The sequence below is a fragment of the Mustela erminea genome, chromosome 8 (genome assembly GCF_009829155.1).
Source record: "Mustela erminea isolate mMusErm1 chromosome 8, mMusErm1.Pri, whole genome shotgun sequence".
NCBI classification, from domain to species: Eukaryota; Metazoa; Chordata; class Mammalia; order Carnivora; family Mustelidae; genus Mustela; species Mustela erminea.
The window spans coordinates 66537728-66559836 of record NC_045621.1 but is presented as its reverse complement, the minus strand read 5'-3'; the positions used below and the strand labels follow the sequence as shown (position 1 = coordinate 66559836).

The following is a 22109-nucleotide window of genomic DNA, read 5'->3' as shown; positions in this document are numbered from 1 at the left end:
GTGTCAAAACTTGTGGTATATCGCTAAAGGGATGGATGCTTCAGGGAACTATCTATCCTTAGATACTTCATTAGAAAAGAAGAAATGCTCAAAATTAATGACCAAAGCATAGAATTTGAGAATTTAGAAAAAGTTACAACAGATAAGACTTTAAAAAAAAAAAAGTAGAGGAAAGGAGATCATAAACACAGAAGCAGAAATTAATGAGGTAAAAGCAATCATACAATAGAAAGTGTTGACCAAGACATTCTCTGAACAGTTGAATGAAACTGACAAGCCCCTACTGATATTAACCAATTAAAAAAGAAAAAAAAAAAAAGCAGGAAGCCTGGCTGGCCCAGTTGGAAGAGCATGTGACTCTTGATCTTGAGGTTGTGAGTTCAAACCCCATGTTGGCTTTAGCAATTACTTACAAATAAAATCTTAAAAAAAAAAAGAGCAGACACAAATTACCTTATAAGGAAGAAAGTGAATACTTTAAATATGAATGCAACAGATTAAAAAAAGAAGAGGTTATTATGGACACATTTATGCCAATAAATCTGAAAACTTAAAAATATGCAAAAATTCCTGAAAATTGTAACTTGCAAAAATGGACTCAAAAAGATAGGGAGGTCATTTCTAGGTGGCACAGGACAGAGTGGCCAATGGCCTACAGAGCAACATGTCTAGGTTTTAACATGACGGCTGTGACACATTCCTCACCCATGATTCTCCATCTGTGAGGAGGACACACTGCAGTGGTAGGAAACAGAAAGAGAATGTGAAAGACTACTATGAGAAATGGATGGACGAGCAGGCTCAGAGTCTGATCAACAAAATGAGTCCTGCTTTTCAATAAGGAAATCTACCTCCTTCTCCATTTGCTGTTTCTCCTCCTGCGGGGACAATGATCCTACCACCCCCAGTCTTCTGGGTCCTCCTCACCCTGGTATGGCGCCAGCACCCTATATGGGGACCCTCCCATGATGCCAATGATGGGTCCTCCTCCTCCTGGGGTGATGCCAGTGGGACCTGCTCCTGGAATGAGCCTGCCTACGGAAGGCCACATGTCAATGATAAAACCTCCCACCTGTAGCCTTATGGTGTCCACTTAAGTAGTGGGACAAAAAAAAAAAAGTAATTTTCATTTGTATTGTGAAATGTGGAAATAAAATTGCCAAATCATTTCATTAAAAAAAAGCAAAGACACGGAAAACAAATTGTTTATGAGTAATACTACATGAATTAAACATTTCTTTATTGCAGAAACTTAGCAAACTAGGAATAAAAAGAAATTTCTTTACCCCAGTAAAGGGCATCTATGAAAAAACCTAAAGGAAACGTAACACTGAATGATGACTTGTGCAACCATTCCCTCTAATATCAGGATTAAGGCCAGGGTGCCTGCTACCAACACTTCCTTTCTGCATTGAACTGCATATCTTGACCAGTGCAGCATATCAAGAAAAAGGGGTGGGGGAAGGTAGAAGAATCAAAAAAGAATAAACAAAGCTGTCATTATCTATAGATGGTATATTTCCCTATTTGGAAAACACTAGAGAACCAAAATCATTTGAGTTTTAGCAAGCTGTCTGGATACAAAAATCATCACCCTAAAGACAATTACATTTGCATACCTCAGCAACAGTCAGTTAGAAAATGGAATTTTAAAAAAAGTTTTATTTATTTATTTTAGAAAGAGAGCAAGCATGCATGAGCAGGAGAGGGACACAGAGGGAGGGAGAGAGAGAGAATATAAAGCAGATTCTGCTGAGTGTGGAGCGTGACATGGGGCTCAGTCTCACAACCTTGAAATCATTGCCTGAGCCCAAACCAAGAGTTGGATGCCTAACTAACTGAGCTACCTGGGTGCCCCTGGAAAATGTAGTTTTTAAAAGATGCCATTTTTTAGTGAGATAGATCAAGGGGGTTAGGAATACACTTATCATGATGAGCACTGAGTAACATATAGAATTATTGAACCATATATTGTATACCTGAAACTAGTAAAATACCATATGTTAATTATACTTCAATTTTAAAAAATGCCATTTCAAATAACAAAATAGAGCACCTAGGAATAAAACTATCAAAAATTGTGCATATCCACTGTAAAACTTTATTGAAAGACATTGAAGATGACCTAGTTAAATGGAGATATGTACTATAATTATGATTACTTACATTCAATATTGAAAATATACTGATTTTCTTCAAACCAACCCACAGATTCAATAAAATTCCAGTAGGATTTTTTTTGTGGAACTTGATATATTGATTCTAAAATTATGTGAAAATTTATATGGAAGAGTCAAGAGCTAATAATAGCTCTCACTCTTGAAGGAGAACCAAATATTAAAAAAAAAATCAATTCAAGACAGATAGAGACTTAAATGTGAAAGGAATAAAACCATAAAACTTAGAAGCCAATATATATATGAAAATATCTTTATGACTTTAGGATAGGGAAGAATTTCTTAAGACACACAAAAAAGTAGAAAATATAATGATAAATACTAATATGTTTCACTACATTATATTTAAGAACTTACGTTTTCAAAAAAGCATTAATCAGATAAAAACTCAAGCTCCGAATTAGGAGAAGATATTTGCCAAACCTATAATCAAAAAGAATTAGTAATTGGAAAGTATAAAGAACTCCTAAATATCATAAGAAAAAGACAAACAACTCAATTGAAAATTGGACAAAGGGCATGATTTAGGCATTTCCTAGAAGAGAGAACACAAATGATTCATAAAAATGTGAAAAGATGCCTCATTTTTAATCAGGGTAAGACAAAACCACAATGAGATAGCATTTCATACTCACTAAACTGGCAAAATTATTAGGCCAAGTGATGGTGAGGTTATGGAACAATGTGTCCCTGGTTAATGTGAAACCTGGTATGATCACTCTCCTTTACTCAGTGAAGTTCAACAACATGGCCCAGCCATTTCACTTCTGGATATAAACATTAGAAAAATATTTCTTACACGTGCACCTGCCAGCAAGTACAGAATGCTCATAGCGACACTGGTCCTAAAGGTAGGAAACTAGAAAAAATCCATATACCCACCCCTGATAAAATGGATAAACCAGCTGAAGTATATTTATGCAATGAAACAGCCATAAAAATGAATTCATCCTGGCTGGAATCATCATCAAAGGTAAATCTCAAAAACATGAGGCTACCACATAAGACTGTGACTGCAGGCTGTGGCGATGGGTTCAGAAGGCACGGCAATCTAGTCTATGCTCCATGTGCCAAGCTGTACACACTGGCACAGGGATGCCTGTCCCTGATGGGAGGGGGACGGTCTTTTTAATTTTTTTAACTGCACAAAGACCTTCTATAGTTTAGCTCAGGTCCTACAAAATCATAAGGTTGAATAGAAAGACAAACAACAGAAGTACATATATTCTGTATTATATTTCTACATAGTGTGAAACCAGGTAAAAGTAAACAATAATGCTTCATATATATGTGGTAAAACTATATAGAAAAACAAGAGAGTAATTAACACAACATTCAGAATAGTGATTACTTCTTGGGAAAAGGGAAGCATCCTGTTAGGAAGTGTTCATGATGGTTTGGACAGCTCTAAGGTACTAGAGAATATTCCATTTCTTTGGCTGAGTAGTGGGTGTTCAAGTATCATGTTGTCATTCTTTACCCTTTACATGCCAGTTTTTTAAAAAATACCCTCCTTATATACTCCATGTCATGATTTTAAATAAAAGGGACTCCACCCAAGAGTGCTGCCTGAGGAGAAGGGCTTCCAGTAAAAGTTAGGACAGGGTAGATTGCCAAGGGGCTCAGAGCTGAGGGTCTGAGTCCTAAGTGGTCGCGGGAGGAGAGACCCTGATGGCCTCATGTGTGACGAGGTGGGAGGGCATCAGTGGGAGGCTTCAAAAGTGTTTCATGAAAAAGCAAATTAAAACTACAGCAAGATACCACTATTAGAATGAAAACATGCTCATATAAAAATTTGTATACAAAGGCTCATAGTATTATTTGGTTATTTACAATAACCAAAAAATGGAAACAACCCCGATGTCCACTAGCTGATGGATGGGCAAATAAAACATAGTCTATCTCCAACTGGAATATTATTCAGCAATAAAGGGAATGAGGTTTTGATAAATGCTACAGCATGGATGAACCTTGAAAACATGCTCAGTGAAACAAACCAGTCACAAAAAAACACAGATCGTGTGATTTCTTTTATGTGAAGTGTCTAGAAAACGCAGATCTGTAGACAGAAAGTAGATGAGTGGTTTCCAGGGGGTAGAGGGAGTGTTTGTGTGGGAATGAAGAGAGACTGCTAATCGGTATAAGGTTTCATTTTAGGATGATGAAAATGTTCTAAAATTTATTGTGGTAATGGATATACATCTCTGTGAATCTATTCCAGGCCAGGGAATTGTACATGTTAAATGGTGAATTATATGGTCATGTAAATTATACCGTAATAAAACTATAACAAAAAAAAAAGAAAGGCTAAAATTTTTTAAGAATTGAAAATACCAACAATCGGTGAGAATACGGAGCAACTGGAAAATGTGTACATTTCTGGTGAGAAAGCAAAATAGTACAACCACCTGGGAAAACAGTATAGCAGCTTCTTGGAAAGTTAAACACACTCTGTGCTGTACGATTTAGCATTGCTATACCAAGGTATTTATCGAGGTTAAACGAAAACCTATGTTTACACACAAGTCTGCATACAAACATTTACGTGACTTAATTTTACTTGCCCCAAAGGGCAAACAACCCAAATTTCCCTCTGTGATGAAATGGAGAAACACATTGGTATATCCATAGGAACAGAACACTATGTGATAAAAGGAACCAGCAACTGATGCAGACAATGGCTGGATGAACTTCAAATGCATTGTGTTAAGTGACACAAACCAGACTCAAAAGGCTGCACGTTACGTGATTCCATTTACACGATAGGAAAGGCACAACTCTAGGGACAGAAAACAAACCAGAAGTAGCCAGGAATTAGGGACTGGGAAAGGTGCTGCATATAAGGGGGCAGGGGGCATTTATTGGTGTGGCGGACTGTTCTAGATCTTGACTGTCGTGGTGGTTACAGGACTGAATGGGTTCATCAAAACTCACAGAATACTGTATACAGTATTTTATAAAGAATGAATTATGTTGTATCTCGGACTTTACCTTGATAAAAGAAAAATCCCCACCCCACCCCCACTCCCAAATGGTCCCATGAGAAAAAAAATCTCATGGACCAGAGGCCCTCATGCTAGATGAGAATTTATCAGTTACCTGAAACTGTGCCTTTCTTACTTTAACCCCTCTGCCCCTAGGGGAAATGCGGTGGCTAGGGAGTAGAGATGAGCTGAAGAGTAAAAAAGGAAGCTGAACTTGTCCCACCACCAGTCTCTCTCCCCCTACCACTATAGGATTGCAGCCTAAGACAGTGCCAGACCCAGGGAAGGGAGAAACTCTGGTGTATAAAAATTTGAAGTCTTCCCTTATTACATTGACCTGGACATTTGATTGCTAAAATGAAACTGTTCTTGTAACTGAGAGGCCAGAAATCTATAGGATTGACCTGAATTCAAACAAGGGCGTGGATAGAATCATACCACAGAGGAGACTGGAAGGAACAGGGGCAGAAAGAATCAAGTGACTTTACGAGCATCTCCCTGGGGCACCTGGTCTTACCACAAGTCATGCGTGCAGTCAGTATGCTAATTACAAAGGACTCTTATCTAATCCCTCCATGTGCTCAATAAGAGAGCTCCTTGTATCCCAAATGAGTGAAATAGTATTATTTTAGCTTAATAGAATCTAGAAAGTAGGACCTATTTCCTAATGATCCAGCACCAAGACATGTTTCCTGAAAAAGTGAACCGGGCCCACCGTACAAGCATGAGCAGCAGCAAGCACAAGTCTGTGATCTTAGAGGTATTCAGATACTACATATACCAAATGCTGTAAGATCCCCATTAGAAGGAATATTTGTCTGCCATGCACGTCACCGTAATCCCAGTGCCCAGAACAGTGCCTGTGACAGAGGAAGAAAACAGGTTTTGAATGGCTGCATGAATGGAACGCCAAGATGCAAATAGGAAAATGAAAAGCAGGGATGGCTTCTCTTTCTCTGGGCTTGAGTTGCAAATTTTATTTAACTGCAGTCAGAATGATTTTACAGATCAGGGGTTTGGGCACCTATGATAGTGCATTGAGTCCCAGCTTAAGAATGGTAGTGACCATCACCTAAAGGCAGCTAATGGAAAGGGGATTGGCTGGGTGGTGATATGTAACAGTCGCTGGAAAGCTCTGTGTATGATACAGAAACTAAAAGAATATTTTGCTCAAATTCTCCATGGAGAATATTTTTATTTATTTATATTCTTCTTGCATACTCTAAAACGCACAGTGTGAATTTTTCTTTCTTCAGAAACAGTTGTGAGCCTGGTCAGTTCATTGGAGCTCTTAAGAAGGTCTTCGGAAACGTTGCCTTAGGTTTAAGCTAAGCAAGTCACAGAGATTGGTCATGAACTACTACAAAATTATAGGAGATCTAGTTACTATCCAACAGTTACTAGAAAAGCATTGAGAACACCAGACATATAGCCAGACAGAGAGCATAATAGAAGAGCAGATGTTATTGAAGTTATGGGATTTCCATATAGATGATTCTATGTACAGTATCAGAATTCTCTTACAGGCAGCAAACTTATGCTTCGATCATTATTTGAAGAGCACTCTAATATAAATACAAGTCTCACTAATTTTAATCTTTTTTCTTTGGCTCACAAATACACGAAAATACCATAAACAGTTTCCTGAACTTACTGCATTGATATATAAATAAGATACATTACAAATGGGAAGAAAATACAAGACGTCTCTTTAGCATGGTAAATCTCTGAATATAAATAAGCAATTATCTCATTTACCTACAATTTAAACAGTTCATTGAAATCATTACATGTGTTCTTCCCCTACCCCCCAAAGGTCAGACAACAGAAATATACACAATCTACACAAATTAGTCCTTAAAAATACAACAACAGCACACCTGTAACAATGACTCGGCTATGATTTTCCCCAACCAGGATACTAATGGAGAGGGTGTGATTCTTGTCATCTACTGGTACTTTGTCTCATTCATCATCACCTCAGGTAGGAGAAACACTGATAACGAGGTCAACTCTCACCAACAATATGTCCCTTGGTTCCTATGACACAACATCTTCAAAAACATCTTTCCTGGGATTCTTGGGCAAGCTGGTTTGCAGCATGTTTGGCCCATCGGTAACTGCTGAAGGGAAAGTTAATTCTCTGGGAGTGGGAGACATGCTGTGATCTGTCACAAGCCACACTCACAACACATACATATACATATATAGAGAGAGGTATATATAACTGTACATATATACTGTGTTCCTAGTGGGCAACTTTTTAAAAAGAACAGTATTTCCTAAGAACTCTAACAAGCTTTAAGTTTTAAACAATATTTTTCGAGATATTATGTTTTTCCCTCAGTGAAATATCCTATGTGGTTTAGCCATTTACAAAGGTGGTTCTAGAGAGCAGAAGGAAAGGGAATCCCCATAAACTCGTGTTCTGTGGAGGGCAGTTACAGATCCTGGCCCAGTCTTTCTATCTCCTCAATGAGGAAGTCAATATCAGACTGCGTTGCTGCTGGGTTCGAGATGACCATCCGGAAAAAGTTGGCCTTGTCCCCCTGAGGCTGGTAGCCAACCATGGTCGTGCCAGACTCCATCATCAGTGCTTTGATTTTGGGAGCAACCTTGTGATGGAAAACACAAAACAAAACTCAAGACCAGTATTAACACCGCTCTCTTTTAAACAATGCGACCCACTTCTTAGTTGAAAAAATAGAGCCATCTGCTTTTCACTATCCATTTCTATACTGGCATAAAGGCAAACACTTTGTATCTGAGTCTCTTCAGTGGTTACTCTCCAATGACTGAGGCCACCCGATCATAAATTCCCTCAGAAACTACTGTGTGGCTGACTTTTGAAAGTCAGTCCTGGAACAATGATAAAATAAAAAAAACAAAAAACTCTTATACACTGCAACACAGATTAAGGCTCCTGAACAATCCAGAGCCCAGGATCCACCTGGCACATAGACTATGGTCAATGAGTATTTGTTAGATGAATGAAATATTATAAAAATTCAATACAAATACCAACAACTACAAATACTATAATGGATGCAGAAATCAACAACTAGAATGAATCAGCATTAGAGTGGACTTGAACTTTGTAAAAGACATTTTAATAGACACAGTTTAATATGGAAGTTCCTAGAAATATGTATATCATTCAACTGCCCTGCATACAGCAACCTACGACAGGGCTGCATCCCGCCCCCCCCACCCCTTACAAAGGGACAATCCAGATACAAAAAGAATGTAACAAGATGGCTTCCTAGCACCCCAAGTCTTTATTTTTTATTTCTTCCCCATTAGAAAGACACATTAAAGTGTGGATGTTCTGACCAGTTAGAGAAATTGCATAGAGTTAGATGAGACAAGGAGAGATTCCGTACCCTGTGTAGTTTTTCCCGTCGTTCAGGGCTATCCGGAATGCCCCTGAGGCTTTGTGGAATATACCAGAAACAGACGTTTGTATGCTCAGGCTGCAGAAATTTTCACAAACAAACAAACCAGAAAATTATGAGTACTTGAAAGAAAGTTGTTCCCAAAGCTCTATGTACATTGGCAGAAGGCTCCCAGACCGAAGAAATTTTTTTTTTTTTTTCTAAAAAGGGCTTCAAGAGGCACCTAATTGACTCAGTCAGTTAAGTGTCTGCTTAGGTCATGACCCCAGAGTCCTGGGATCTCCCTTTCCCTCTGTTGCTCCTCCCCCTGCTTGTGCTCTCTTCCTCTCTCTGTCAAATAAATGAATAAAATCATTTAAAAATGGGAGGGGGGGTGCTCCAAGTCCATCTTGAAGACCATGTTACTTCTATACCAGGGGGAGCAATGCCTAGTTTATCCAGTCATATCTGGCCAGAGAATTGCTTCTTCTAACCAATTTTCTAGATGATGTAGGTGGTGTTACACGGTTTATGAGTGGACTTTATTTTACTGAACATGGGCTCCTATTCTTTTGGTCACTACTATACAACTCAGTTCATGACATGGGATGTACCCACAGCAAGCATTCAGTCAATACTAGTATGACAAGTACCTTCTTGTGCGCAATGTACATACGAACTCAGGGCAGAAACAAACAAACAAAATCTTTTTTTAAGAGTGGGGGAGGGGAACAGGAGAGGGAGAGAGAGAATGTTAAGCAGGCTCCGTGCCCAGTGCATGAGCCCAAAGCAGGGCTCAAACTCACAATCCTGAGGTCATGACCTGAACGGAAATCAAGAATAGGATGCTTAACCAACTCAGGAGCGTGCCAGGTAAAAATCCTCTTATCTACAAAGGGCTGGTCAAGAGTTGTACCATTTTAGAAAAGGAAAAGGGCAGAAGTCTTCCCAGTGCTATCGAAAGAGAAGTTCCTAGATACAGAGGGAATTAAATGAAGAGTACATAAAAATAAAAATTCAGAAGCACCTTCTGGCAATGTGGGAAAATATGGTTTCAGGAACATCCCTCAGTAGGTTTTCTGGAAATGCTATGCATCAAGTCCATGATGACAACTTACCTCGCCATCAAAAACCATCTCAAATTCTTCTCTGTTTTTAATCTTGGCATAGAGGTATTCAGCCAGTTCTAAGCATCTGTTGATCTGATTTTCAAATCCCACTGTGCCCTGGTTTAGAAAAAGAAAAGTCATGTTGGTTAGCAATGGGTTGACTGCTCCTGGGATGAGCATTTGAGGAAGCTGTGCTGACCTTGTCTTTTGGAAATCCCCATAAGAGTATTCTTGGAGAGGGTTAGGAAGAACAACCTAATTAAATGAGTACAGTTTCTTCACGGCATCACAAACAATAAAAGGAAGCATGTCTACTCTCTTTTGAAGACACTCTAGTCTCTGGGCACTTGGTCTCTCTAGGGCTCTTAGCTCCCCTCCAGTTACTCACAGCCTGGACCTGAAGCCTGTTGTTCATTTGCCTTAGGATAGTGGTACTCAAAAGTGTAGCTAGCTGTCCACAAGCTGTAACTGGTGCATACAAATACGAGAACAGAAATTGAGATTCAGCAGTAAGAAATTCTAACAGCATTTTGACAGCAATTTTATGTCTACTGACTCTAATTTGAAAAATTGATGTCTAAGCTTTACACAGTTTTTTACTTCATTTTTTCTACCAATTCATAATTTATTGTATTGGTCCATGGTAGGTTAAAAAACAATAACAACTGGTTCTTCACGGCGGAGCTGGTGAAATACTACTTTAGAACCCACCTTCCCTGGCCCTAACTCCTGGCTAAGCATGTCTCTACTCCCTCGCAAGCTACCTTCCTCAGAACACAGTATCATTGCTTTCTGGGGCCAGCGAGGCAGGCAGGTGGGGAAGCCACCGGTCTCAGTACATGCCCTGAGAGTGCAATAGCTCTAGCTCTTGGCAAACTGGTTGAGCACGAGATTTAAAAGCCAGCAAGGCTGATTAATAACAGCAGCATGGGGGCTGTCGAGTGGGTTGGTGTCAACAAGGCAAACAGATGTGCAAGGCTGGCCTGTGGATCGTCAGTAGGCCTGGGCAGGGCCCAGCACAGGCAAAGCATGAGCCTCCCCAAGTAGTCACTGCTGAGTGTGATACCTTGGCCAGTCCACTTTCTATTATTCTTATTTTTAAAGATTTTATTTATTTGTCAGACAGAGAGAGAGAGAAAAAGAAAGAGAGAGAGGAGTGGGCATGTGCACAAGTAGGGGGAGCAGCGGGGAAGGGGAGAAGGAGAAGCAGACCCCTTGCTGAGCAAGGGGCTGGATCTCAGGACCCTGGGATCATGACTTGAGCAGAAGGCAGATGCTCAACCGACTGAGCCACCCAGGCATCCCTTGGTCAGTCCACTTTACACTTGAGAAAGAAGCCTGCCCTGGGATCCCACCTCAGCACTAATTCACTATGAGCCAAACTCCTGGCAGATGGTTCAAGAGTTTATTGTTGGGCAAAATGAAGACGTAAATTACTGACGTAGGCCACGTGGGCATTATATTTCTAAAAGATAGGGCTCTTTCTCTTGTTACAATTCATGGCTACTTATATGCTTAAAATACCTATGATTACTTTGTGGTAGAAATCAGACTATTTTTATATTAAGACAAAAATGACTTAAAGAAGGAAAAAACTAATAATCTATCAAATCCATCCTACAGAAAAACACTTGACTAGATGTCTTGCTGGAAAACTTTGTCATTTTGGTATTAGTAGATACAATCTTAAGTGTGGAAATTATTAAAATTAATTTATAGTCAGTAAATAAAAAATATGGTTGCACTATAAAGCTATGAAATCAAATTGCCTTAGTTGATTACATACTTTTGAAACAAATAATTGAAAAGGCAATCCTTTCCCTCACCCATATTTAGGGGGAGATTCTACTAGTTTTTGTTTTTTTCCTAAACACAGAAATGCAACCCAAAAGGTTGAGGAATGCAGACGCAGCATGATTTAGTCTAACAGTACGATTTCTCAGAATAAAGTATGCAGTTTTCCAGAATAGCATATAAAATACAAATGATGGGAAAGCCATTATTTAAAAAGAACTAAAAATTGTCCAATAGAGCCCATGATTCGAGGCCTCATAAAGAACTTCAGGGTTCTGCATAGAATAATGCAGCAATTTCTTCACATCTGCACTAAATAGTTTCAGCATCCCTAAGGACGACGGAGAAAGGCCTCATCTTGGCAAAATTTTTAGTTGTTGTAAGAGAAAGTTACAAGGAAACTTCATGTTAATTCCAACTGAGAAGACTGAATGAAAAGAAGGGAGATTTTGACATAAGGGATAAAGTGATCTCGTTTGCAAACAAAGAACATACAGTTAACTCAATTACCTAGATATTGATTACACACATATTAAATTATCTGTGATATATCTTTGTCTCCCTTCTGCCAGCCAGCCTGTGCACACTGCATTTCTGTCCTATGTCTGAATTCTCTCCTCCGTACCTTTGCTTTCCACATCAGCCAGAACTTAAAAATGTCCACGTGGCGGCCACACTGGATTGCCTTGTCCCCGGTGTCATAGGAGACATCATACTGCTTGTCTGGCTGGAAAAGGTAGCCGGCACACATCTGGTTGCATCCTTGGAGTATACCCTATCATGAAAATCAAGACAAGCTTGCATCTGTATTCGTAGGTCAGAGATGGGAATGGCTTTGAAACGGGGCTGGTAGGGAAGGAGGGACTTGGGATCCCATGCAGCCTTTCTTCTAATGTCTTTATAAGGCCTTGCGTTTGTTCTGGTATCTTTCTCGAAAACCAGCCTTGGAAAAACTTCTCCCCCTTCTCTCTGTCCCTCTGATTAGAAAATGATTTTTTTAGTCTCTGATGCTTACAAGAAGGAACCCACCGTCCCCTCTAGGGGACACTTAGAAATGTGTGGGGTGTTTCGGCTTGTTTCCAAGACTGGGACGTACTGTGGTGTTCGGTGGACAAGGGTTGGGGATATGAATTCCCTGCAGTGGGTGGAACGGTCTCATGTTGTGAAGAATTTTCCTCCCCCAAATGACCCCCTCCCCAAAGTCTAGTCTTTTCCAGGATCTCCTGTAATGTTAACAGACGTTCCTAGGAACGTAGTAAAGAGCGTGGGCAGGTTCTGGTTCCTACAAGCTGGAGATCAACTTTTGGAATGCCTCAGTGTACCCACATTTTACTGGTACAACAATGCTTTTGAAAGCAGGGTTCTATTATTAGACACTTCAAGAACTAACTTATTTCCAGACGCTTTTTAGTCAACATTCCTTGTTGTCCTAAGTTGACATTTGCAGATGCTGTTCTGCCTAATTTACTTCAGCTCTTGGGACCTCAGATTCACGCAAAGAACTTGTGGTATGTTCCAGGGAGCACTTCTATTCACTAAGGTGAGAGGGGTTCGCCTACCCGATGGCTCTCACGTTTGCTCGTAAAAACATGGAGGAAATGGGCAATGAAATGATGCCCTTATAGTTTCCATCATTGACAGGGCCCTGAGCGCTGAGCAGTAGGAAGGGCAATAGAGGGCAAAGCCAAGAGGAGGCACGCGCTGGCTCTCACGGAGGCACAAGGGCAGGGAAAAACGGCCCTGTCGTTTCAACAGGGCTGGCAATCTTGTGTGTTTGTCAAGTACAGTTAAAAAATAAAACAACAAAACAAAACCCAAACCGAACAAAACCACACTTTTCCCTTCTTGCGCCTCGTAAAGGACACCGAGGCTGCCAGCTCCTCTTTGGAGGCGGTACAGACCTTTTCCTTGACAAGAATGGCAGAGCACTGCAAGAGCACGCCCATCATCTTGTGAGGGTTCCAGGTGACTGAGTTGGCCCTGAAAGAAGCACATGATACATTCGGAGGAGAAGGTGCAGGAGTCAGCAGGAGGCACCCGTCCTCTTGAGGAAAACGCCACCCATTGCAACTGCAGTGGTATGTGCTGCCGTGGCCTCCCCCCACCCCACACCCCGGGTAGGCTAACCAAATAGCAAACTAATATTTTGTGGGCAGTCTCAGGGCCTTATGTTGCTGACTGGCTCTTCTAAATAATTGCTGTTAAGAATAGCTCTCATTTATGAAGAGTGTTTATTGTATGTCCTACTATTCCAAGAGCTTTACTGAATCCTGGCTCTGACATTGGCCAGTTTGGGCAAGGAACCTAACTCCCCTGAGCCTCAGTGTTCCCATCGGTAAAATGGGACAATAGTGTCTACTTCCCAGAGGTTAACAAAGGATAAATGAGTAGATATATACGAAAGGCTCACAGGTATTCCTGGAATATCTAATTCTCACAACAATGCTCTGATGTAGGGACTCTCACTCCCTCTCTTTTACATGGAGAAACTGAGGCATGAAAGGGTTAAATGCATCACCCAAAGTCAAACAGTTGGGCTGAGTGCCTGAGCCAAGAGGAGAGTCAAGTCCGGCGGAGTCAAGTCCAGGAGCCAGACTACAGAGCCGGTGCTCATAACCCTTCCGCCAGCCTGCCTCCCTCTAGGCAACAGACCCTGGCTTCCCTCTACCTTCCTGTTCTTATTAATAAAATGGACTGGCGATGCTGACCTACCTGCTTATGAGGTAGTGTGAAGAGGGACCCCTAAAAGCAGGGCTCATTTGGATAACTCTAGATTTTGACTCCTTAGCAACATTATTTATGAGCCAAATGAACACAATGTTGCCAGTGTAGGCTGCCATGATGGCTGAACAAGCATGGTTTCCTAGCAACCATATCAGTCGTTCAGACACAATGACGGGTTAAGCAGCACACTGGCTGAGCCATCACAGAGACCACTGAGTCCAGTGCCTGAGGACTGAAATGGGGTAATCTTCAGTGGTTTACAGACTCCTTCCCAACAGCCTGGCCCAGCACTGGGCTCTGCACTTTCAATACCCGAGAAGGAGGCTTTCCCCAGACCAAGCAACTGGCTCTGAATTATACTGCCTCTGTTCTCCCTAGAGCTAAATCCTTGCTGTGAATGTTGAACCTCTTCATCTTGCTGAGGTCTATTAGATAGAGAATAATTTAGTGTCTAGGTGGTGATAGGGTGAGTACTGTGTTTCAAGGAGAAGTAAGTCCTGAAGTACTTTTCCCCTTTGGACATAGTACAATAACCTTTGTGAAAGAGACTCGTGAGGAACTCTTTAAAAAGGTGACTAAATGTTTGGTCATCAGTGTCAGGCCATCTTTAAAAGGTAGTGGATTAAATCCATTTTCTTATAGCTATCATTCACTGAGTCATTAAGAAACTTTATTTAGATCTCATAAAATGTCTCAAATGGTTTTTTGAATGCCTTAGAGGTCTGAAGTGAAGGGTTCTTTGCTGTTCCAAAGGTAAAGTAACAAGACATGATATGGATTCAGTTTCTTTTAGAAGACATATGTGCTTTAAAATGTTAGAAAAATCTGTGCAAAATGTTTCAGGTTTTCCTGGATTCAAAGGCGGAAGATGGAAATTGCCTGATAAATCTAAAGTACAGTTGGATTGGTTCATCTACATTTAGCATATTATTCTCTAAGTCATAGGGTCATGTAATTATGCTTCCAAGAGTCAGTCCCACTCAAGTCAGTCCCATTCACCTTGACACTGGCCTTCCAGAACTGAACCAGAAGGGAAGAGGCACAGTAGAGATAGCTGAAACTCAAGCCAGAGTCCTCATTGTGAGAGAAGCTGCTGTGTAGTTTTCCCCTCTCCCCATTCACCTCTCCGCCTCAGTGTGCTCTCACCTCTTTCTACTTTGCTCCAACCACACTGGCTTCTTGGATGGAAGCCAAGAACAGACCCACCCCAGGGCCTTCGTACTTGCCCTTCCACCATCTGGAATACTCTTTTAAGTATCCTCGCTTCCTCTCTCCCTTTATCCCTATATCCACTGAAATGTCACATTCTCAGGAAGGCCTCTGACCGGGCGCCTGTGTGGCTCCGTCGGGTGAGCAACTGCATTCGGCTCAGGTGGTGATCCCGGAGTCCCAGGATCGAGTCCCACGCAGGGGCTCCTGCTCAACGGGGAGACTGTTTCTCCCTCTGACCATCCCTGTGTCATGCTCTCTCTCTCTCAGTCTCTCTCAAATAAATATATAGAATCTTAAGAAAAAAAAAAAAAAGGCCTCTGACTACCCCATCTCCAATGGCATGCCTTTGTCTTCACAGTTACCCAACCCTGCTTCATTTTTCTTTACTACGAGACAGACTAAATATCTCTTTATTTATGAACATCTAGCTCACTGGACAATAAGCTTCAGCAAGGTAAATCCCCCAGTTGATAATACCTTCTAGATCCAGACTTATTTTTCCTACGTGTACCAGATACCCATTTTTTAAGAAAAGTGCCACAGATGGCTGGACTGAAGGTGGGTGACCAAGTATTCACATCATGCCTGCCTGGTTCATGACAGGTGCTCAGTAAATATTTGCTGAATGAATACATAAATTGAGGTGAGTTTGGATCAAATTGCTGGAGTCAGGTTAAGATCATGTTTTGCTCATGACTACGCTGTCTCAGATTAGAAGCTTCTGTTCCTGACACAAAACGTGCCAGGTTAGCAAGTGAACACAAGAAATGGTTCTAATTCTAGCTGGCAGGGTAAGGGGCCTGGTTCTCCTAGGCCGATGTCCTGGCAACAATGAGTGAATTGGGAAAAGGCCAGAAGAGCTTTGATGCCTCAGTGCTCCTCTGGGTAATCATCTTTGCCTCTTCAGCCACTGTAGGTGACAGGAGAAGGGACCGCCATCTGCAATGGGTGCAAGATCCAAACATGCCAAAGGCTTTGAGCACCCACAAGTAAACTCAGTGACTGAGAAGAACAGGGAACAAGGTGGTAGGGGCAGGGGGTCAGTTTGGGAGCCTGTGCAGAAATGGCTCAGTTCCTGGGGAAGAAAAAATAAAAAGTAGGACCCCTTTCCCCGCCGCTGAACTTCAACGGTGAGCCAGAAAATAATTTAGTTAGATCAACCAATCAACTGAGTTAGATCAACGAAATTAGAACTACTCCATTCTCAGCAGTCAATTTAATGACAGAGAAGAGCGTGCTGAATCCAAGCCCCTTTCTGTGCTCTTGGCAAATACCCTCCAGTTACGGAATGAGTAAGTTAAGGGAATAAAGTACCCTCCTTTAACCTTGAGATCTCTGCACAGCTTACATTCTCTTCTTGACCAGCCGACCACGCAGCAATCACGTCTGCCATTGTGTTCACCACGTTGTCTTGTCACCGTTCACTTGTCTTTCTCTCTTTCTCAATGGTGAACTCACTGAGGACTCATCTGACTGGGAATCATTTTTGATTTCCCAGTGCCTAGCATTCGGTAATTCCTCAGTAACTGCCTACCGAACAGGTGGATGTAGTCCGGTGGATGTAAGAGCCTGGGACTCAGGGAGGGACCATCCGCGGATGGGGTGGCACAGCCTGGGTGGCCGCAGATGAAAGGCCTGGACAGAGGGCGGCCTTGAGCTCGGGCCCTTACCTTTCTATGCCGCTGAGTTTGTGGCGGTGCTTCCTGGACATGAGCAGCCCGCCGCCCCAGGCAGCCTGTGAGGACAGAGACAGGAGGGGGAGGGGGGCAGTGACATTGAAGAATCGCAAACCAATCACTCCACATGGCTAAGCAACTATGAGAGAGAACGTAAATGGTGACAAGCATGAGTTTGTTTGACAAAAGGAACCTACATTGATTGTACAGCCTGTGGCCATTGTAATTATCATTTGTCTCTTCTTCAAAACTCCTTCCAGGTTAACCTCACAGGGGCTGTGTGAATGATTTAGGTAAATTGGGTCTGAGCCTCTGGTGCTGAAACCCAAAGGCCAGAGTCCTGTGTTAAGGGAGCCACCATGGCTCTGGAGCCTACCATCTGATTCTCCCTGGGATAGAGTTCTAAGGGCTCCTGGAAAAAACTTGGAAAACAACAGCTCTGTCGGGTTTGGAGGTCCCCCAACAGCGAGACATTTTGGTGGGTACCTTGATGCCTGTTTACAGAACAGCTTGGGACACCACATGACACAACAGCTTTTGTTGGTCATGGGCTCAACAGTCAGGCACATTACCCACCTGTCCGGTTGTGAGAACTTATATCCATAAGAGAATGGAGAGAGAAAAAGGAGAAAATACACCCAATCTCCCATGTGGAAAATGTACCATTTATGTTCCTGGGGAATTTGGGGACTAAATCTCTCCGTTGATAACCCCTTCTTTATAGGGTCTATTTTTCCTACATGTACCAGATGCATAGGTTTTTTGAAAATTGTCATAGATGGCTGGATGGAAAGCAGGTAGCTGAGTGTCTAGATTCATGTCTACTCTCCACACATTGGAGCATATACATTTTTCCCTCTGAAACCAGCTATACTCCCTTCTGTAAACATTTGTCTAGACAAAAGCTTCCTGGAAGGGTGAGGGGGACCGAACTCTCACAAGGACCACAGAAGACAGTGGCAGGCAAGGGATGAGTCCTAGAAGATGTCCAGGCCTGTAGTGTGCGCTGTCATGAATGGCGGGCTGGAGGCCACAGGAGGGCGAGCTGACCGGGATGGGGACAGAGGGCCGGCTGGGGCGTGGGGAGGAGCTGGCAGCAAATGGTAAAGCAGAGTGTTTCCACCCCCCAACACGCTGGCCGCTCTGTGAGTTACAGCACTTACGTCGACATGGAGCCATAGGTTGTATTTCTCACATATATCCGCTATCTCCTGTATGGGGTCAAAAGCACCGTACACTGTCGTGCCGGCAGTTGCGTTGACATAAAGAGGAATAAACCCCTACAAGGGAAGAGAGACGGGGAGATGAGACTTTCCATCCTCCCCCGTCCACATGCAGTAGAACTGCAGGAGTCTTCCTCTGTACCAGATATCAGCAAGGTGGCTGCGCTGTCAGGTATGATATCTGGGAGAATTCTTTGTTGGTCCATCGGCTCATTCATTCAACAAATAAGTTTTTGAGTGACATTTACGTGCCAGGCCCTATTTCAGAGCTGTGGAGGAATACAGCAGTGAGAGCAACAGATGGAGACTTCTGTCCTCATGGAGTTAACATCCTAGTGGGGAGTGACAGACAACAAACAAAATTCGAGAAGCAAAATACACAGTATGTTCTATGGTGGTAAGTTCTAAGCAGGAAAGAGGAATCCTAAGTGTGTGGAGTGATGGGCAGGGAGCTCTGAACATTGTCCGGGTACAATACATTTTAGAAGCTGTGTTACTCTAAGTGTATTGATGTAACAATGATCCTGAAGCATTGTTTGCTTATTTAAAACACAATGGAAGCTGGAACGTTCACGAATAGTGAACACAGTAAAATGTTCAGGTGAAGAAGAAACACATGAGTAAGTAGAGTAATAGGGCGAAGACAGGCTTGGGGGAATCTAGGAGTCCTAGGTTTTTTTTCAAGCTCATTTACTCCCAAGCCCCTTGTCGGTCCTAGTGACATTTCCATCCATCTCCTCTACTGACCAGCAAACAGTTAAGCTAGAGAATGAGGTTTGAGGATGTAACCAAAACAACAAGTTGGTAAATGCCGGATAGCTACCCGGGACTGCCTCGTGGATACATCTCATCTGTGAGGTTTTTTTGTTTTGTTTAATAGAATTTATTGAGGCTGGATTCACCGAGTACCATGGGCCATCTGCCAAGGCAGAGAAGCACTCTGCTAAATAGAAGCCCAAGCTAAAATGGTATTTGTTAAAATGAGATTATACCTAACTAGCAGCAAATAAAAAGCTCAATTAGGCTGCATTTTCTTGATGCTTGCGTAGTGGATTTATTGAAATACATCAAACTAATCACTTGGCAAAGTAAAGACAGGACAAGTGGCTTAATTAAGACTGAATTTCTCATTTTTTAAAAAAATGACAATGTATAGACACAGCTTTAAAGTGAAATCATCTCAAATTGGAAATAAGCAAATAACTGAGATTATAATTTTAAGAAACACAATTAAAATTCCCTCTCATATTATCAGAGACTTTTATTATCTAGGACAGAAAGATGTTTTTAAAAATTTGTATCCACCAGAGTTTAGGTGCACCACAGAGTACATACCTTTTGCTTGGCATCAAGAATTTTTGCCTCTAGATCAGCTGGAATTATCTTCCCCCTGTAATTATTAAAAGGGAAGAGAAATTAAAATGAAGAATCAATGAGATTGCACATGAAAAAAACTTTAGCAGCAGCAAAAAGTAATTTAATCGGATATTTTCAACAGACCATTAGCAGCTTGGCATACTGTACTGAGTCAGTGCTTAAGCACAATAAAACAGATTTAACAGATGAACACATTCAATACGTCAAGAACCTAATGCTTATTCTCTCCTCCCTACCTTTCATTGCATTTTATCAAAATCACGTTGTCAGTTCCAAAGCCAAGTGCAGCTCCAGCCTTCTTGATGGAATAGTGACTCTGCAACAAACAGAGGGTTGGGGTTAGAGATGAGACAGTCCCTTGTAAAACACCATAAGCCACAATCAAGATCATCCAACTCACATGTTCTGAGGTGAAGAGGACCAGTCTGGGAACGGCTGCCATGCCCTTTGTCTTAACTTCCGGGAAGAACTTGTAGCGAGCAGCCATGATGCTGTACATGTTGGAGATAGCGCCCCCTAGAAGCAAGCAGATACATTGGGAGGTATGAAGCTCCATTATTATTGTTTCTAATAATAAAGACTGAGCTAGTATCTTAAGAGGCAACAGAGGCAGAAAGGGGAGGGACAATATCCTGTTAGGTTTTCCTGGCTTCCCTATTGCCAGGACTTCCCTTTGGTCCCTTTGCCTTGGGAATACGAGTAGTCACTCTCATTACCAGAGCCATCTAGGCAATTTGGCTGGAGGTGATTCATGTACTCCCAATGCCCATTCCACCTGAAGCCTAGACAGAAATATAAGAGGTGGCAACGGCAGTGGCTGCAAAGAGACAGGTGAGTTACAACTTATCTGCTTTCACTTTCTGCTCCATCTATTTCCTGAACAAAGATGAATCTATTCTCTGAATTAGAAAGACAGAAAAAGTAAGAGTAATGGAGCCTACAGAAGGAAACAGTGACATTGCCTGGATACTCTCCTCAAAGAATAGCTCAACTGAGTTATTGAGTCATTTGGGAGAGCTCTAAGTTTATTAAAATAAAACTAAACTTGTGTTTACTTAAATAAAGATTATTTAAACAAGGAGATTACTTAGACACAAAGGTTACTTAAACAAGGAGAATGGAGGTAACTCTCTAGATATGTCTGGCCAATACAAACTAATCACTTTTGTATCAATTCCTGGACAGTTAAACACGCAAATTTATGGCCAACTTGAATTGCCCGGACAATTGTCATTCTTATTCTTCTCTTCCCCTTGTATATAATCATGCTGTCCCTGACACCATCCCACAGTGCTTCTTAACCTCCAAGAATATTTGTCCTTGTTTTAAAGATTCTTACTGTATCTACATTAAACTAAAAACTCAAAGTAGATATACTATTTTGGCTGAAATCAATTAGTCAACTGATAATGGTGATTCACTGATTCCCCAGAATAAGCAAATTGCTGTTGACAGACGAGAGTCATTTAGCATGATTTGAACACATCCTCTGTCAGTTTTTATAGGTGAGGCACAGGCTATGTTAGGTAACATACATAGAATGCAACATTCTTGTTAGACTTCACCCTGACAAAGAGAAGGCAGGAGAATTGAAAAAATATATTTTTTAAGGTCATTGGTCTTCTACGAACTCACTTTATGTTTAGTGTTCTCGAGGATCCCCAGGGTCTATACTACAAATCTTGAGGAGAGTTAGGGAAGGAGAAGAGAAACATACCAGGAGAAAATATCCCATCACCGTCTTTACTTGACCACCCAATTATCTCTCTCATCTTCTTAAGTGTTATTTGCTCCATCAGGACAAATACTGGTGCAATTTCATATGTAAACCTGGATAGGTGGTGGGAAAAAAATGAACATACAGAAGTCAAACCACTTGTTTGGAGAACACAGACGATTGGTTTAGTATTTGTACTTGGGTTCTAAAAAAAAGGTGTATTCAAAACCTCTCAAACATTTATTTCCTGGAAATGCAGTAAGGCACCAATCATAAAATATCAGAAACCAGCCTGGATTACCTAGAGAGGTGGTGGAAGTTCCTGCTCTGTGCTTTCTTATCAACAAAATAGATTTTTATCTGAATGGAATGTCTTAGATGTGGTCCACCCAGAGAAATAGAAGGAAAGAAAATGACTTTCCTGGGTCTCCTTCACCCCTAAGATCTAAGAAGATGCAAATACTAATTGAAAAAATGTATTCTAAGTTCTACTTAAAATTGGTTTGCCACTGACCGAAACTGATGGTCAGTTTCATACTTGTAGAATCTATAAAACTCAGAGCCAAAATCTATCTTTTAAAAACAATGTAAACATCGGAAATCTAACTGTGAATCTAATTGGAAATATTGACCCAGGTTTTAAAGATCTCAATATAATTATCTACATGGTTTTTCTACTGATAATCCCCAAGGACAGCTATGTTTCTATATTTCTCTGAAGTCAATATCCATCAAGAATAAT

The 22109-nt window shown here is 41.4% G+C and overlaps 1 protein-coding gene and 1 long non-coding RNA gene across 2 annotated transcripts in view; one reads left to right on the top strand and one right to left on the bottom strand.

Moving 5' to 3' along the window:
* LOC116597759 overlaps positions 1–13374 on the top strand; it is a 28979-nt gene extending 15605 nt beyond the window's left edge. The window contains exon 3 of the long non-coding RNA XR_004288772.1: positions 13299–13374. This is a non-coding gene — a long non-coding RNA (uncharacterized LOC116597759). The remainder of the gene's footprint in view (positions 1–13298) is intronic.
* Positions 6337–22109, bottom strand: part of GAD1 (glutamate decarboxylase 1) — a 40230-nt gene continuing 24457 nt past the window's right edge. The window contains exons 7-17 of the mRNA XM_032355914.1: positions 21368–21480; positions 20051–20166; positions 19887–19966; positions 19609–19663; positions 18214–18330; positions 17045–17109; positions 13340–13418; positions 12064–12213; positions 9654–9761; positions 8545–8634; positions 6337–7776 (exon numbers count right to left, since the gene is read on the bottom strand). Of these exons, the coding sequence (XP_032211805.1) occupies positions 7603–7776; positions 8545–8634; positions 9654–9761; positions 12064–12213; positions 13340–13418; positions 17045–17109; positions 18214–18330; positions 19609–19663; positions 19887–19966; positions 20051–20166; positions 21368–21480 (1147 nt within the window). The 3' untranslated portion in view covers positions 6337–7602. The remainder of the gene's footprint in view (positions 7777–8544; positions 8635–9653; positions 9762–12063; positions 12214–13339; positions 13419–17044; positions 17110–18213; positions 18331–19608; positions 19664–19886; positions 19967–20050; positions 20167–21367; positions 21481–22109) is intronic.